The following is a 17,184-nucleotide window of genomic DNA, read 5'->3' as shown; positions in this document are numbered from 1 at the left end:
TAATCTCTAGTCTTCCAGAAAAATCAAGTGTACTAGTTTTACATATTTTCTCATATATGACTTTGAAAAATTCAATTGGTCTACAAAATTTAGATTCTAAAACTAAAGCTCAAAAATTGCTATACCAGATAAAGAGCCATCACCTGTTGTACATGAAAACTTGCCCTTACCAATGAAGGTCAGTGGTACTTGGCCCTGCATACTGCTTACTGCAAGGTGAATATGGGATGATGGCATCTGAGTGAACTGTCAAGCAACCTTAACCAATCATTTTGGAGGATTTTGAATTGAATGGTACAAAACCCAAAAGAGGAAATCTCTGTTATTAGTAGTGTCTAATGTCGAACCAGATACTGAATGGAAAGTAAATAGGTGGAAAGAATGGTTCAATTAGGGAAGATTTTTTCTTAAAAAAAGGATCCCCAGTAACAACTGAAATCTAAAGGAAAGTGCACACTGATAATTATTAATTTTCAGAGGTGGACAAGATTATTAGTAATTAATAATATTACACCACTCAATTGAGAGATTGAGAGATGATTGAGGTCAGTCAGATTAAGAGATGATTTCATGTTGCAGCATAATACATGCATATAAAGCCTTTAAGTCTTTGTCCAACTGCACAACTGGCCTCTTTGAAGTTATACGTAAATATCTGCAAGGGCAATAAAGTTTTACTTTGACCAATTTTGTCCAATTATTTTTACACATATTGAGGCAAACTCCCATTTTCCCTACATACACCATTTCTTTCAAGAAAAACAAGGAAGAAGTTAATTACACAAGTAAATATTTCTAGATCAGCAGAGATGTACTTTAGTATTTTTTGCACATCTCCAATTTGCATATTTTAATTATTTTTAATGGGATGAAAGTGAAAGTAGTCTCCATTCTCATTTTTGAAGATCTACAAATCAAAAACTTCCAAAACAGTGTAGTCATACATTAGTCCTTCAGGCTCCTGTGAATGCTTGATTCCAATGTTAAGTCATTTTATTTTGGAATACTGCCTTTTTGGAGAATTCAAGAAATTGATTTGAAAATAACTCGATTTTTCCAAAGCTGGAAATCAAGTGAAGAATTAATTATTGATTGTCCTTGTAACTTAAAACATCACTATTCATATTGAAGAGTGTGAAATTACTCCTGAAGAGTTTCTTTTCTTTTCTCCCCTTTTAATTCCTCAAAATGGCATTTCATTATTTTCTAATATCCCTTGCACAAGAAAATTAAGGGTTTATAGTGCAGCCATTTTAATTATGCTTAGTTATGAAAAATCAGCATTTATTGGCTAGATGCAACACACAGTAGAAACCCATACCAAGAAGCACAGGAGGTGAATCTGTTTGAGTTACCCAGAGAAACTGGCAGAGAACTCTGCATTCTCTATGGCCATAGGATTGACTTCACCAGCACAAAGCTACTGTGCTGCACCAATGGATTTTGGGCCTGCCTGGGAAAGGAAGTCATTAAAATAGAACTAGAGGAAAATAATTTTAACATTTTGCTCTAAGAACTGGAATTCGACTGTAAACCAGGGAGAGCAGAAACCTGACTGGATGAGGAGTAATCAATCAGAAAAGAGAGACTACAGGGGTATAAATACCATCGGACTAGACATGCCCAGGCATCATCCCTGAAGATGGCAGAGCTTATCCTTGAAACTTCAGTTATAATCAATACCTGTACCTGGCTGGAAGCCCAAGAAGAGTTTATTCGTTATGCTTAGTTAGGCTCAGGTTTAAGATTTGTTGCATCAGTTTTACACAGTTTGAGATAGATAATGCTTGGTGAAGAATTACTTTAATAGCCTGCTTGAAAATAAACGTAATCAAATTTGAGACTGATTCAACTACTACAGACCTAGAGTATTGTAATTTTCTTGGAACTAGGAGAAGAATCAAAAATATAAACTAGACTGTGTTTCAACACCATGATGAGGACTTCTCTTTTTCACCCCAAGTCACCAAGGTTTTTTCTTGCTGTAAAAATTTTCATCCAGCAAGTACTTTTCATTAACATTTTTTTTGCTACACTGGCATAAGTGATCACCTGTCTACTTGAGACTTCATCAGATTTTTGCTCCAATTTCTCCTTGTTTGTCTGATGGAAAAGCAGGTACAATAAACGTTCAGCAATCACTCCATGTCTTCTTGGCAGAAGAAGATGGATTCCTTACCACATGGTAAAACTGATAATCAGCTTCTAGCTGTGTTTCTCATTTGGGAACTAACAACCACACTGTCTGACAGCTCATTGTATTGATTAAACCCAAAGACACGCATTAATTAATAAGTGGCGGCATTATTCTGCATCCCAATTCAGTATATGTAATTCCTTTTTTAAACAACAAAAATATTTTTCCAACAATTTGAATTAAGAGTCCGCAATGGATGGGTTACACCTCCTACTAGTTTTTATGTACAAGTTCTAGTTACATATCAGAACATTTTAGTCTGATAAAATAGCATCTAGTCACACTGTGTGTCATTTCTGATTTTTAAAGCAGCAAAATGAAATTTAAAAGACTGGTTCAACTTTAAATCCACATGTAAAAAAACTGGAACACAACATTGTGCTAAATAAAAACCATAGTGATAAGTTCTTCAAAAGCATATCTTGTTTAATACAAACTATAGAAATGGACTAACTGCCTCCTCAGGAAGTTTAAAATTAATAGTCTCTGCGTCTTCATTTGACTTAAGTACTTATTAAAAGCATTTCCCAGTAAGGCAACCAGATCCGGTCTTAGTGTCTGAATTGAACAGGTGTAAAGCCTCTCAGGTAGTATGTCTAATCCCTTTAGGTTAAGCACCCTTTCCACACATCAAAGAACACATCAACAAAAGATGCCACTGTCAGATTCAGAGACAGAATCCAGTGGCTAAAAACCAGCACACAACTTCACTATTTCCTCAGTCTTTGCACTGCTGGATCTGGGAAGAAAGTGTTGTTATCTGTAGCTTTGTGGTTATGAATCATTATATTATTTTACCATCATTAAATATTCCGTCCCTCTTCTCTCTATTTGCACACATCATAGAATTACATCACAGTTATAATACAACAAAATGCCATCAGGTTTAACTCATCTTCTCTTACCAATCAAGAGTCCAACCTGACAATCAATTTATTTATTGAACACACAGATCTCTGATCTAACACAATGCAAAACGTAGAAGAATAAAAGCCTGTAATTTAAATTCATGGTAAGTGTACAGCAAGGTGTCTATAATTTTAGAAACATAGAAAACCTACAGCACAATACAGGCCCTTCGGCCCACAAAGCTGTGCCGAACATGTCCTTACCTTAGAAATTAAATAGGATTACCCACAGCCCTCTTTTTCTGAGCTCCATGTACTTGTCTAGGAGTCTCTTAAAAGACCCTATTGTATCCGGCTCCACCACCATCACTGGCAGCTCATTCATGGACTCACCACTCTCTGCATAAAAAAACTTATCCCTGACATCTCCTATGTAGCTATTTCCAAGCACCTTAAAACTGTGCCCTCTATGCCAGCCATTTCAGTCCTGGGGAAAAGCCTCCGACTATCTACACGATCAATGCCTCTCATCATCTTGTACACCTCTATCAGGTCACCTCTCATCCTCCGTCACTCCAAGGAGAAAAGGTTGAGTTCACTCAACTATTCTTATAAGGCATACTTCCCAATCTAGGCAACATCCTTGTAAATCTCCTCTGCACCCTTTCTATGGCTTCCACATCCTTCCTGTAATGAAGTGACCTGAAATGAGCACAGTACTCCAAGTGGGGTCTGACTAGGGTGCTATATAGCTGCAACATCACCTCTTGGCTTCTAAACTCAAGGCCACAATTGATGAAGGCCAATACACCGTATGCTTTCTTAACCACAGAGTCAACCTGCACAGCAGCTTTGATTGTCCTATGGACTCGGACCCCAAGATCCCTCTGATCCTCCACACTGCCAAGAGTCTTACTATTAATACTATATTCTGCCATCACATTTGCCCTACCAAAATGAACCACTTCACTTATCAGGGTTGAACTCCATCTACCACTTCTCCACCCAGTTTTGCATCCTATCAATGTCCCGCTATAACCTCTGACAGCCCTCCACACTATCCACAACAACCCCAACCTCTGTAGCATCCCTTCACTTCCTTATCCAGGTCATTTATAAAAATCACAAGAAGTAGGGTTCCCAGAACAGATTCCTGAGGCACACCACTGGTCACCAACTTCCATGTGGAATATGACCCGTCTACAACCACTCTTTGCCTTCTGTGGGCAAGCCAATTCTGAATCCACAAAACAATGTCTTCTTGGATCCCATGCCTCTTTACTTTCTCAAAAAGCCTTGCATGGTGTACCTTATCAAATGCCTTGCTGAAATCTATATACACTACTTCTGCTGCTGTACCTTCTTCGATGTGTTTCGTCACATCCTCAAAAAATTCAATCAGGCTCGTAATTTTTTAAATTGGTTCCTTTTTATACTTATAATGCTCAGCATAATGCCCAAACTAAGACTTTGTAATCCACCATTACATTTCCCAATGACAACCTCAGAGATCCATCTGAGAATCAACACAGATTCTGGCAGACTTCCTTTTCACTCAGCTTTTCATTGATTTTGTTTTTAATGAATCTGCCAGATTACTGATACAAATTCCATTATACTTTTAATAGGGGGTTCATATCACTCTTCAATTACTGGTGATTTTTTTTCCTACAAGAGAATGAATATCCAAAATATTCTAAACTCACATCCTGTTTGCGTTTAAGCAGCATGCACACAGCCTGCAATCTGCTAGATACTGACCACAGAAAAATATAGTGCATCACTATAAACAACTTAAAGCCTCTAATTATCTCAAGAGCAATCTACTTAAAGAGGACATAGATATCTGTAAGTTATTACTTTAGAATAATGAGGCATATGTCTTGAATATATTGTTTCTGTACACAAAATGACTGAAAAGTGGATTGGCATACTATCTTATTTCTGGATCTTGAGAAAAGCATTTGTTTAGTGCTGTGCCTTATCAGAATTTACATAAAATTATCAAAATATTGAACAACAAAGGGAAAATCGGCAAGATTAAGGTGGAAATAGAAATACCATGAACGAATACATGAACAATATTCAACTATACAGGTGACCACTACATCAACCTGACGTATTAGCTCCTGTTTTTTTGTCCTTGAGATTTTCCCTACCTGCTGAGTGTGTGTGGTTTTATTTTAGAATTCCAGTATCTGCATTTTTTGCTTTTCCAAAAATAGCAATTTTCAGAGATTATAGTTGTAACACAGACAAAATGCTAGATTTCCTCCAGCATTTTGTGAGTGTTGCTTGAATTTCCCAGCATCTGCAGATATTCTCTTGTAGATGATTGTAGTGTTCAGTTTCAACATTAATTCTTCAGGTGAAGTTATGGGCAAGGCCATGACATTACTCACAGAGGGACAGATAGTAGCAGATAACACTAATGTCATCTACAATTAGCAAGAGTCGACTGATTTCCATTTGGCACTCACTCAGTGCTCCAGTGTCAACATCCTTAAGCATACTGTGAACCACAAGGAGAATTGGACAAGCTTATTACACCTTTGGCTACTAGAGCAAGTTAAAGGCTGGATTTCCCACCATCAAATATCTCACCTCCTGCATTATTAAGTCTTTGCACCATTTACAATGCATGTGCATAGTGAAAAGTTCTCCATTTGCCTGGATATGACCAGTTCTAGCAAAACTCTTAGATCAGCACTTTTAAATCAGACAAGGACAGCAGGGTAAAGGGAAAACCATCACTATAGGTTTCACTGTGTTGAATCCCAACCTAATTTGGAAAAATATTCTCCCCTCACCCCCCATCAGTTCATCAAACTCCTGAAACTCTACCCAATAATAGATATTGCAACGATACAAGAAAGAAACTCACTGAGAGAAAGATATTCAATACTGGTCATACCAACAACACCCAAATCATGAGTCCATAAATCACAGATCACTCAACTCCAATGCTCTAATATTATTTAACATAAATTTCTAACAGAAAATTATCTTCTGAACCAAAGTATCCCAAGAATTTTGCAGACTCTACTATGAAAAGTTAAATGCTGGCATCTAACTAAAGTCAAACCATTGTATTTGGTTTGCTAATTTTCGAGAGTAAGATCATCAAGCAAGTCTAAAAATAGAGTTTAAATTTCCCTAGTAGAAGCCAATATTGTTAATGTTCCCAACAAAATCAAGTTAAATGAAAATTAACTTCAACAAAACACACAAAGTACATCTTCTACAAAGAACAGGTACAATATTTGCAGGGAGAAAGCTCACGTTGTTGCAAAAGAAGTTTAAAGACATTTTGCATTCTTGAGTAGCCTGATGCTCTGCAACACAGCCTTGTCCAAACTGTATGATTTTGTTAAAAGGCAATGGTTTCCAGAAGCAATTCACAAAATATGAAAAATTAATTTTCTTTACAACATCATTCTGATCAAAATAATCCAATTAACCACTTGTAATCATTTAATAACACCCCATGGCACTAATTATTTTGATTATAAGTTCGAATTCTATATTCTAAAGGAATAGCTCCATGATTTTGTGTCATGAATGCCTATTATAATACCATTACACCTCTTCGTTCTACATATAATGGACTTAGATTCACCACCAGTCCCAGGAGATGTAACTGAACCAGACTTCTGACTCGTGCAAGTCTGCTTTGCTACGCCTGTTTGCTAATGCTGCTGTTCCGTATCCAAGCTTTAACAGGATCACTAAATCTCCTGATGATACACATTACCCTGAACGGCCACCTACGGTATCTCTGCTCCATTTTCAGTAGACAGAGCCAGGATCATTTTTCACACACTCTCCAAAAAGGCAAATGGCACTCAACAATTTCATCCCTATTTCCCGTCATCTATATCTATGAACAGGTGTTTCTAAGAAGGCGACAGAAGGTCAGAGTGCAGATGCAATATGAAAAAAATGCAATTTACAACCATGAAGGTTTCAAAACTTGATCAACATGAGGTAATAAGTCAAAAAAGTATAAGGTAGTTAATTGAAGGATATTGCAACTTTAAGGCAGCCTTCAATTGTATAATTTTATTCAAGCTAAAATGATTTGCATCTAAATGCAAGTGCACATTTTTTTCCTGGCAAAGAGAATTCAACTAATTTTGTACATTTATAAAGCAGCTTCAGTACATCCATGCAATGGAAACATCCATAAAATCTACTCGGGTACTATTTGTAGAAACTAGTCAGAGAAACCTACAGCAAAGGAAGTTTTAAAAGGAGACACCCATCATTAAGGAACCCCATCACCCAGGACATGCCCTCTTCTCATTGCTACCATCAAGGAGGTACAGAAGCCTAAAGACATTTCAGGAATGGCTTCTTTCCCTCCACCATCAGATTTCTGAATGAACCAAGAACCACTTACACCACCTCAGTAATATTATTTCCTGCTCTTTTCGCACAACTTATATATTTTAAAAGGCATATAAAATAAGAGTAACAAATTATGTATTTCAATGAAATACAGAACAAATTAGAACACTACCATTAGTACAACAGCGATAGAAAATTGTGTTTTAGTTCCTAATAGTTATCAGAGGAATTCATCCAGAGCATACAATGAATAAAATCGGTGTAGACAAAGTGCAAATAGAGAACTGCCTTCACACAATGCTACCGACGATTGCATTCTCCAAATCTTCATTTCATTGTAATATTCAAGATGATTGCTGATACCTTCAAATTCTTCATAGTATCCAACATGTTGAAGTAGTACAATTGTTTACTCCTGGCCATTTCAGGCATCTCCAAGCCTGAATGCTTGAAACCCCAGTAAGCAAAGCAGTTCTGAATTGTCTTACCGCTTATTTCTCGACAACTATCAGTGACAAAAATCACTACATAAATAGATGTAACTGACATTATTTAAAAACTGCTCGCTCTAAGCACGGTGTAGCATCTAACAGCCATGCAAATGTGTGTGACTGACGCTAGTTTGAACTTGTTCGGCAGCAGTGTCCTGGCCCAACTAAGCAGCATGGTGTTCCAAATAAAGAAAGGGAATCCTAGCATTCTTCTCGGTTAGTTCTTTAAGAGTCGCCCCAAAAACGGGGCTACCCCAATTATCTGACAGCTTAATTAAATGGAATCCACCGTACTTCTTACTGTAATTTATAGTTTTTATTGTTATGCATTTCAACGTACTGCTGCCACAAAACAAACTTCCTGACATATGCTAGTGATATTAAACCTGACTCAGAGGTGACTCAGTTTGTGCCTCTGCTGATTCACTGTTCTTAAACCTTGTTTAATTGTCCATTATCTTATTAATCTATGATCCACAATGTGGCCAAATGGTCTTTCTTCCCAGAAACTAATCCTAAACCTCCATTAGTAGCTAACTTGTTTGTCTTTCAATCCTCACTTTGGTCTCTGTTTATACTTGTCAGTTCTGCATTCAGTACCAGAACATATTTTATTTCACCCTAATTGTTAATTACGAATTATACAGCCCTGTTACAATGGTAAAGATCAGTTGCAAATGTAATTATTCTAAATGTTTTTTTAAAAAGCACCAAAATAATTAGCTTGAAGTGCCTCAAAGTTGATTGGTTTCCCATCAATAATTTCTCCTTTTGATGAAGCTCTATGCAAGTGTAAAAGAATGCAGAGACAATGAATTACTGAACAAGCTAACCCAATACAGCTTAGGTATTCAATGCATTATCACTGTGAAGCTGATTCACACTTACAATGAGAAGGTTGTAGACAGCTGGTTTATGCACAGCTATTCTCATGACATTCTATAGCTACGCAGTGGAGAACATCCTAACATGCTGCCTCATTGCACGGTACGGAACTGCTCTACGGTGGACAGGAAGGCGCTACAATGGGCAGTAAAAACTGCCAATGCATCACCGGCACTAGCTCACCTGCCATTAGGGGCCTATATACACAGAAAGGTGCCAGGAAAGGGCCTGTAGCGTCATGAAGGATCCCACCAGCCCTGCTCACAGACTGTTTGTCCCTCTCCCAACAGGGAGGAGGCTTCGTAAAATCACCAGACTCAAAACAAATATTTTCCCCAAGCAGTAAGGCTGATCAACATCTCCATCCATTAACCGAGAATTCCACACCCCAACCACTACTACTTTATCACTTCCTGTCAGTCACCTTATGTACAGACACTCCTGTACCTAGTGTCAATTTATAGACTTTGTGATGTTAGTCACTCACCATAAGACACAATCAATCTATGTATACAAATAAGCTATCTTATGTGTTTATATTTATTGTGCTTTTTATGATTGCGTTCTTTATCTTATTGTGTATTTTGTGCCACATTCTATCAGGAGCAACAATTACTCTGCTCTCATTTACAAGTGTGTACTGGAAATGGCATTTAAACAATCTTGGATCTTGAATAGAGTTTCCATGGTTAATTTCTGGATGCTGTACAAAATTAGTCACTCTCAGCACAACCGGCCTGAAGACTCCAGTACCACAAATAGAAAGAAAACAAAAATTGACTTTGAAGGCCATTCATTCCTAACAACAATCTTGTTAGGAAGCGCCACAGTGGATGGTATTGGAAAGTGCCTGTGATGAGCTTGTGCAAAGCTGCCCTGGACTGCTCAGAGGTAACCGAAGGTTTGGATTTGAGCAAAGTAATGGAGGACATCCAAGATTCTGGAACATACATGGAGAGCAGCATTCAACAGAAAACACTTTCTCCTTCAAAGAAACGGTTTGATCTGAAGGCACACATAATAATCGGAAATTTCTATTCCCTTACCCAATTAAATAACACAATACATACAAAAAGTGAATATTGCACACATTTTTATAATTAAGCAAATATTCTGATTTTTCAGGAAAGATCTGTGATGCCCTTTCCCATAAACTAGCTAATCTAGCTAAAATTAGTCATGAGTACTCTAAGTGAATAAAGGCTCCTAATGGGCTCAATAATTCTCTTTTATCTGATGCTGATCCCTTCCAAAATTAACCGAAGCATTTCACCACCAGCTGCAAGATATATATTAAGCATTCAGTATTTTTCCAGTCAAAACAAAAATGTGATGCATTTTAGTGTCTGTACCCACAGAAATTTTCTCCAGATCTCTGCTAAAGTTAATAGGGATCACAAGATCTCTGAACTGATCATACTCACAAGTTTTAAAAAGGCTCATTCAGTTTAATTCTACAAAGAATGAAAACATGGATATGGAGGGTATTAATTGACTGCCCTGGTTAGCAATGCTCTAACAATATGGTCAAGAAAAGTACTATATTCGTTAAAAAGCTATTTGTGGAATTCGCTGTACACATATTTGCTGCTTTGTGTAGTCATACTTTGAAATTCCCCATGCTTAAAAAAAAATAATTCATGGGTTGTCAAAAAAGTCTTCAGAAATATGCTATACAATGGTTTATTGCTGAGTACCTCCAGCATTTCGTGTGATTCCTAACCTGCAGAATCTCCTGTCTCTTATCTGCTGCTTAGACAATGAGCTGAGAGCCTAAACATCACGTTTGTCTTGTGGCTGCATAATTAGGAATGACTGGGGGTTCAATGCCATAACTATTCCAAAAGGAAGTGTGACCCTAGGGAACATGGAGGCTTCAAACAGTTGTGACACCCAACTATCATCCTGATTGCTTTCTGAGAGTATTAGAGCAACATTCTTGCTAAAGATCTCTGTTGATCCCAGCAACTTAGAGACACTAAAAATAAACTTTAAAATGTTAATCAAAATTAAAGCACTTAATACATTTAATTTGTATTATTTTAATTAATATTAATGTTTTCAGATAAATTCAAAGTAACTTAACTTTATTATGAGCTAAGGTGATCCTATTTAAATGAATTGGCTGCTCTAAAGTATAAAGTATAAACTGAGAAGACAGATTCAAAGTATATTGCAGAAAGTCCACTGACTCAGTGGTGAGTCCAAGGACGGAAATGCAGGACAGATGTACCTCTACTTGACCGCCAGCATTTTCAGTGCTCCCTTGTTGCATTGTGCAGGTGCAAATTCTGGACACACTAACAATTGCATTGCAATTAGCTAACATTTCATTAAGTAACGACACAATTTTCTCCTTTGCTTATCTCCATGAAAAATGGTTAACATAAGGACTAGCTAGTTGTTTTGTATTTTTTGGAAAACTAAAGTCAATCAATTTAAGCACAAGATGGAAGATTTTCCTGAGGTGCAATCTAATTCCTTTTATTGATGAAGGCCAAAATGCTTCCCCATGAAAAATCAATACAACAGGGCACAGCACAGCTAGTTCTTTTTAAACTCAACCTTACTTTCTTAAAACTCACCTCTTCACTCCAGGTGATATATGAAGTTTACCAAATAGTTTTTGAAAATATAGCTTACTTAGAGACATTTTTCAACAATCTATATTAGCTGAAAGAAACAAACTAATGAACCTGCATTTATTCAACCACTTTATTACAACCCTTCAAAGTGCTTTGCATAATATAACTATGAAGAGTCAGAAACTGCTATAAAGGCATATAAACACAATATAAACCCTATAATCCCTAAGCTCCAACTCATTCTTGTGCAAGTTCTCATCATCTGATGACCAAAAGACAGTTTATTAGCTTTATTCCATTAGCTATGTGGCTGCTCAGTGAAAATATGAAAGTCCTTTTGGTTTACTTTATGCAATTTATGTTTTCCTATTATAAAAGTGAGGCATGTAACAGAGCACATTTCAAAGAGTGCCCTCTGTATAAAGAGGGTCTCTGGTCGCAAGTTTGCTGTTCCACGGCATTTCCTGTTTCTACTATTCATCCAATTTTATTTTTCTTTACTGGAGCAAGCGAAAAAACTTCACTGACTTAGTTATACTATTTCCACTGGCAAACTGTAGATAGAATGCATGTCAGGAGTAATATTTATAGTAACTAAAGAAAATAAAAATGATTTCACTGGAAATTGGGTGCATAAGAAACAGCCAGGCACTCTACATCATACACAGATGAAATCATATGTTAGAAGCTGGAAACATTCCAGTTATTAGAATGTTTTCATGAACTTAACACTAACTATATTTTAATCAGTGAAGTACAGTACACTCTCCCGGAGGGTTGCATTTAATTTTTGGTTACTTCCTTTGGATCGAAAATGTTGCTGCAAGCATTGCAAGGATTAATGTACCATCACACCATCAAGCTTGCCAACAGCAATTTACTCTAAAAGCAGTCGGTGGGTCACGTTCTGAAGTAACTGCAGGATTACAACTACACTAATGTTTGCCTTTTTTTAAAAACACATTTCTGGGGATCTGAACATTACTGACAAGGCCAACATTTACTGTCTAGTCCTAACTTCCCCTGAAAAGATGCTGATGAATCACTACTCATTAATGCTTCAGCCCTTCTGAGGAGGATAGTCCCAAAGGAAGAATTTGAAATGGTGTGCAACTTGGGGGAGAAGCTGCAGATCTTAATGTTCTTATACACATGAAGTCTTGTCCTTGTTGGCGTTAGAGTTGCTTGATAAATTAGCTCCAGTGTCCTTTGCAGATGTACACCAGCAGCCACTGTGCATCTGTGGTGGAGGGGATGAGTGTTTGGGTAATGGATGAGATATCAATGAACTGAATTGCTTTGCCCAGATGCAATCAAACTTTGTGAACGTTATTCCAACTGCACTCATCCAAGGAGTGGAGTGTATTCGACGTTCTTCTGTTTGGTGTCTGGTAGATAATGGAAAGGCTTTGTGATGTTAGTCACTCACAATAAGATACCATGAACCTTATTCAGTTGTGGCCATGTATTTATGTGGCTGGACCTGCCGTACCTTTGGTCAATGGTAACCACCAGTTGGCGGGCGTAATAGCAAGGTTGATGCCATTAAATGTTAGAAGTAAGTGATTAGATTCTCATGCTGGAGATGGGAATACCATCACCTGCAGGTTCTCCTCCAAGTTAGACAACCATGCTGAATTGGAGATGTATCACTGTGCATTGTCTGCTGCATGCACTTTCTTCATCAGGCACCATAGCTAATTCATCAGACTACTCTATCACCAAGACAGACGGATACTTGAAGTGGACAAGAACAATATTTTTGCAGCTTCTCCTCCACATCATATACCATTCTGAAAAGCAGATGCATCATTGCTCCACATTGTCTAAATCCTTATGCCAATATGGGGTTAACGTTACTTTAAAATCAGGATCAGGTTTAATATCACTGGCATATGACATGAAATTTGTTTGTTTTGCAGCAACAGTACATTGCAATACATAATAATAAAACTGTAAATAAAGCTGTTTTTCAATAACAAAGATTCACCGAGAAAACTTAAGAAACATGCAGAACTTCCAAAGTTGCTGTAGCACATACATGGATACTCAGTTAACATGCCAGAAAAGTTCACTCTATTGCCAGAATATTTTCAACGGCATTATAAATTTTAATAATGTCAAACACCTGTCTTACCAGTGAAAATTAATTTCTATAAATGTGATGTCTCAAGGTCAAGAACAGGCAAATATATTTTATTTTTATGTTCCCACCTTACCTCCTGTTTTCCTTGATTTCTGCAAATAAATTGACAGTAAATTAACTATTGTGACTGAAACGTTCGTTGCCTGTTGTAGACTCTGTGATGCTCACTAATAACTGTCAGTCTGATTGATGAAGAAGTGATACTTCTGCTTTCCCTCTTCAGTTGGGATATATCTGTTCTAGAGAAAATGGTACTAGAGTAGCATTTTAATCAATAAAGCTTCCATGAAAATTCCTATTGAAAATTGGTACACATGTGTGTACTGAACGACTGCTAGTACTCACACTGCAGATTGTGAAAAAATTAGGGCTCTGGATTTTTGGATCCAACTCTAAAACTAGTTCGTCATACATCCCTCAAAAAAGTCTATGAAATAGACTAACTGCTTCTTTATGTCACTATTTTACACGCGTTTCTGTGCCATATTAAGGCACCTAATTCATGTAGTACTTTATACTCCACGCCTTTTAAAATAGCTGCTCACCATCTGCAGCCTGTATGTAGTACCCATTCGCATGTCCTGGCTTCAGGTCAAGGAGTTGCATTATGCGGTCCAGCAAACCATGGATCACCTCAAAACCAGGATTCTTGTTGTAGTACAAAGCACAAAGGTGTCTTTCATTCTTTGCACCAACATCTGAATTGCAAAAAGAAAGTTAAATTGGTGATTGAATCTTCTCATTATTTACTTCCCCAGAAAACAATTCAACTTTCAGCAAGACCATTAGGGGAAATAGAGCTAAGGGATAATGTGGTTTCTAACAGCTTTGAATCCACTAATAGCAACAATTAAGAAGAGCCATAGAGGATAGCTGGGAAATGAAATTACGGGCCTGTGGAACTACATGAGTACTGCTGCCTGTAGACACGTGGGCCAACAGATTTTGATTAAAGACACAAGTGACTCTACTTCCAGTATCCAGTCTTTTAGATCTATGTTAAATGTCAAATTCAGATATGGTGAAAAAGGCATTTAGCAGACAAGGCCTCTGTCAGTAAGGGCAGTGGATCTGGGAGTTGGGATGTTATGATTCAGTTGTGCAAGACGTTGGCGAGGTTACACTTGGACAACTACGCACAGGCTTAGTCCTGCTGTTACAGGAAAGATGTGGTTAAACTGAAAAGAGTGCATCAACATTTATGAGGATGTTACCAGGACTAGAGGTGTAAGTCACAGGGAGCGGTTGGCCAAGCAAGGTCGGAGTGTAGGGGAATGAGCGTGAGGATTGACATAATAGACCATTTAAAAAAAAGAGGAACATAGATAAGATGGATGGTAGCAGAATTTTCCCCAGGGTAGGGGGTGTCTAAAATTAGGGGCCATATATTTGGGTGAGAGCTGAAAGACTTAAAAGGGAATAGAGGGGCAACTTTTTCACACAGAGCGTGGCGAGTATATGAAACGAGCTACCAGAAGACGTAGTTGAGGCACATACAATGGTATCACTTAAGAGGCACTTGGACAGGCACATGTGGGAGTAGGACTAAAGGCGATGTGAGTGGAATGCAGGCAATTCGGACAAGATGGGTGGGCACCCTTATCGGCATAGACTCTTTGGGCCAAAGTGCCTGTTAACAAAGTTACTGTAAGCATGGATGTTCACCAAACTGAACTACTGCTCGAAATAAACTTGAGACAGCAGCTTTCTTTTTAACCAAGGTAATATATACACAGATGATCAAGTGGTTTTAAAAGTACACCTAGGCAACACGCTCTATCTATACACTGTAGGCACTTAGCACAAAGAAAAAACACAATATTTTCTTCAAAATATGTCAACTAAATGTTTACTAATAATACCAAAAGCTTAAAACTCAGATATTGCTGCTTCAAGGGCAAATAAAGAGTTGGAGTTGAATACCTTTCCACTGCGCATTTCAAATATAAAAAAAACATGCAGGAAGTTGTACTCATAAAATTCAGCCTGCATACAGGAAGTGGTGTTTATATCAAATAAACTGTGCCTCTAGAGGCCGCCAAACTCTTAAACACAGCAGGGCCAAAACAGCTTGTATCCATGATCTATTAGTCTGTGACTATCACAGAACATAAGTCAGGTTTTAATGAGTAAGTTTGGATTATTAAGTGGATAACCTTCTCCATTAACTATACATGGGCAAATCTACTTCTCACTCGTTTGCTACAGGGGTATCTTTTTTGACATACATCTGTGCTGTGATGGAATGTATTTACAGAATAAATTGGGGGAAGATAGCCTTCTGACCTTGCTGCTTGATAAAGGTCTCAAGACTGGAACACTACCAAATTAAGCCTGGTGCATTACTGCAGTTTATCTGCACATTCCACCATGTAACTGGCACCTGCACTCTGATCAATGAAGTAGCCAACGATTTTTTTAAAATCCTATAGATGAGAGTATTCTTGAAATTAACTTCAATGACCTGTGTTCTTGCATTTAGTTATTATACAGTAGCATTTATATGTCATTTCATTTACAAAATCATTCCATCACATACCAGAAGTGAAAAGGCTTAGAGCAGACAGGAGATGAATTACTCTTCACTGAGTATCCCTCTTCATTCTTGCTTTGATAGTCATGTTGTTATGTTGTTGATGGCAACTGGCCTAGTTAAGTTTCAGACTGCCTCCGTTGCCAGCCCTACCCACTTTCCAATTTGATGTTGATATAATAAGGGGACCATCACGACTGATCAAAACCAAACCCAAACCAGAAATATTTATTTATTTATGGAGATATGGCATGGAATATGCCCTTCTGTCTCTTTATAAGCTGTGCTACCCAGCAATCTCCCGATTTAATCCTAGCCTAGTCACCGGACAATTTACAATGTGCAATTAACCTACCAACCAGTGCATCTTTGGACTCTGGAAGGAAACCAGAGCACCCAGAGGAAACCCACGCAATTAAGGGGAGAATGTACAAATTCCTTCCAGATAGTGGCAGGAATTGAACCCGGGTCGCTGGTCCTATAAAGCATTGTGCTAACCACTACATTACCGTGCAATAATATGCACAATATTATTGCAAAGGAGGGCAAAAATATACAGGTGAATGGCTAGTGATAAAGGTTTCAGGCAGCTAATGCAGAGCATTTTCCATTCCAATACTGCTTTCTACTTTCACTTCATTTTACATTAAGTTTGACTCCAACCACTGAAGGAGGTATTTCACGACCGCCCCCCCCCCCACTCTTTTACTACAATACGTTCCACATTTTTAAGCATAAGTATTCTCCATGCTTAAATTAAAGCTATCAGCTGTTTAAAGGTTGTGCTCTTCTTTTAAAAAAGACTATTCCAATCTACAGGTATTCAAACAGTTTTTTTGTAATTTAACAAGACTGAAATTATCTTAGGTAACTTAATAACTGGGGTTCTTGCAGCTCATTATTATCTAGTGGCCTAAACTGGGAAACGTACTTGGGTGGACAGGATTAGATTCAGCCGTGATTCCTCCAATGCATAGATCAAAAGTACAGCTATATTCAATTTATAATTGAACGTACAAAGTGTGGGCACACAGTAGCCACCAGCTTATGTCAAAAACAAAGCATCAGTGAAATTTAGAAAATAATTTCCCTATGGCGGGACTCAACAGTCTGTCCCTCGATGCAGAAAATATCAATTTAGTTGAACTT

At 37.7% G+C, this 17,184-nt stretch overlaps 1 protein-coding gene across 3 annotated transcripts in view; it reads right to left on the bottom strand.

Moving 5' to 3' along the window:
• The window catches only part of farsb (phenylalanyl-tRNA synthetase subunit beta), a 60,472-nt gene that overhangs the window by 5,302 nt on the left and 37,986 nt on the right, over positions 1 to 17,184 (bottom strand). For all 3 annotated transcript variants that reach the window (XM_059947674.1, XM_059947665.1, XM_059947683.1), the window contains one exon: positions 14,048 to 14,200. In XM_059947674.1, the coding sequence (XP_059803657.1) occupies positions 14,048 to 14,200 (153 nt within the window). The remainder of the gene's footprint in view (positions 1 to 14,047; positions 14,201 to 17,184) is intronic.

Source organism: Hypanus sabinus, chromosome 2, assembly GCF_030144855.1.
Source record: "Hypanus sabinus isolate sHypSab1 chromosome 2, sHypSab1.hap1, whole genome shotgun sequence".
Taxonomy (NCBI): domain Eukaryota; kingdom Metazoa; phylum Chordata; class Chondrichthyes; order Myliobatiformes; family Dasyatidae; genus Hypanus; species Hypanus sabinus.
The sequence above is the reverse complement of the archived record's forward strand: the minus strand, read 5'-3'. Positions and strand labels throughout refer to the sequence as shown.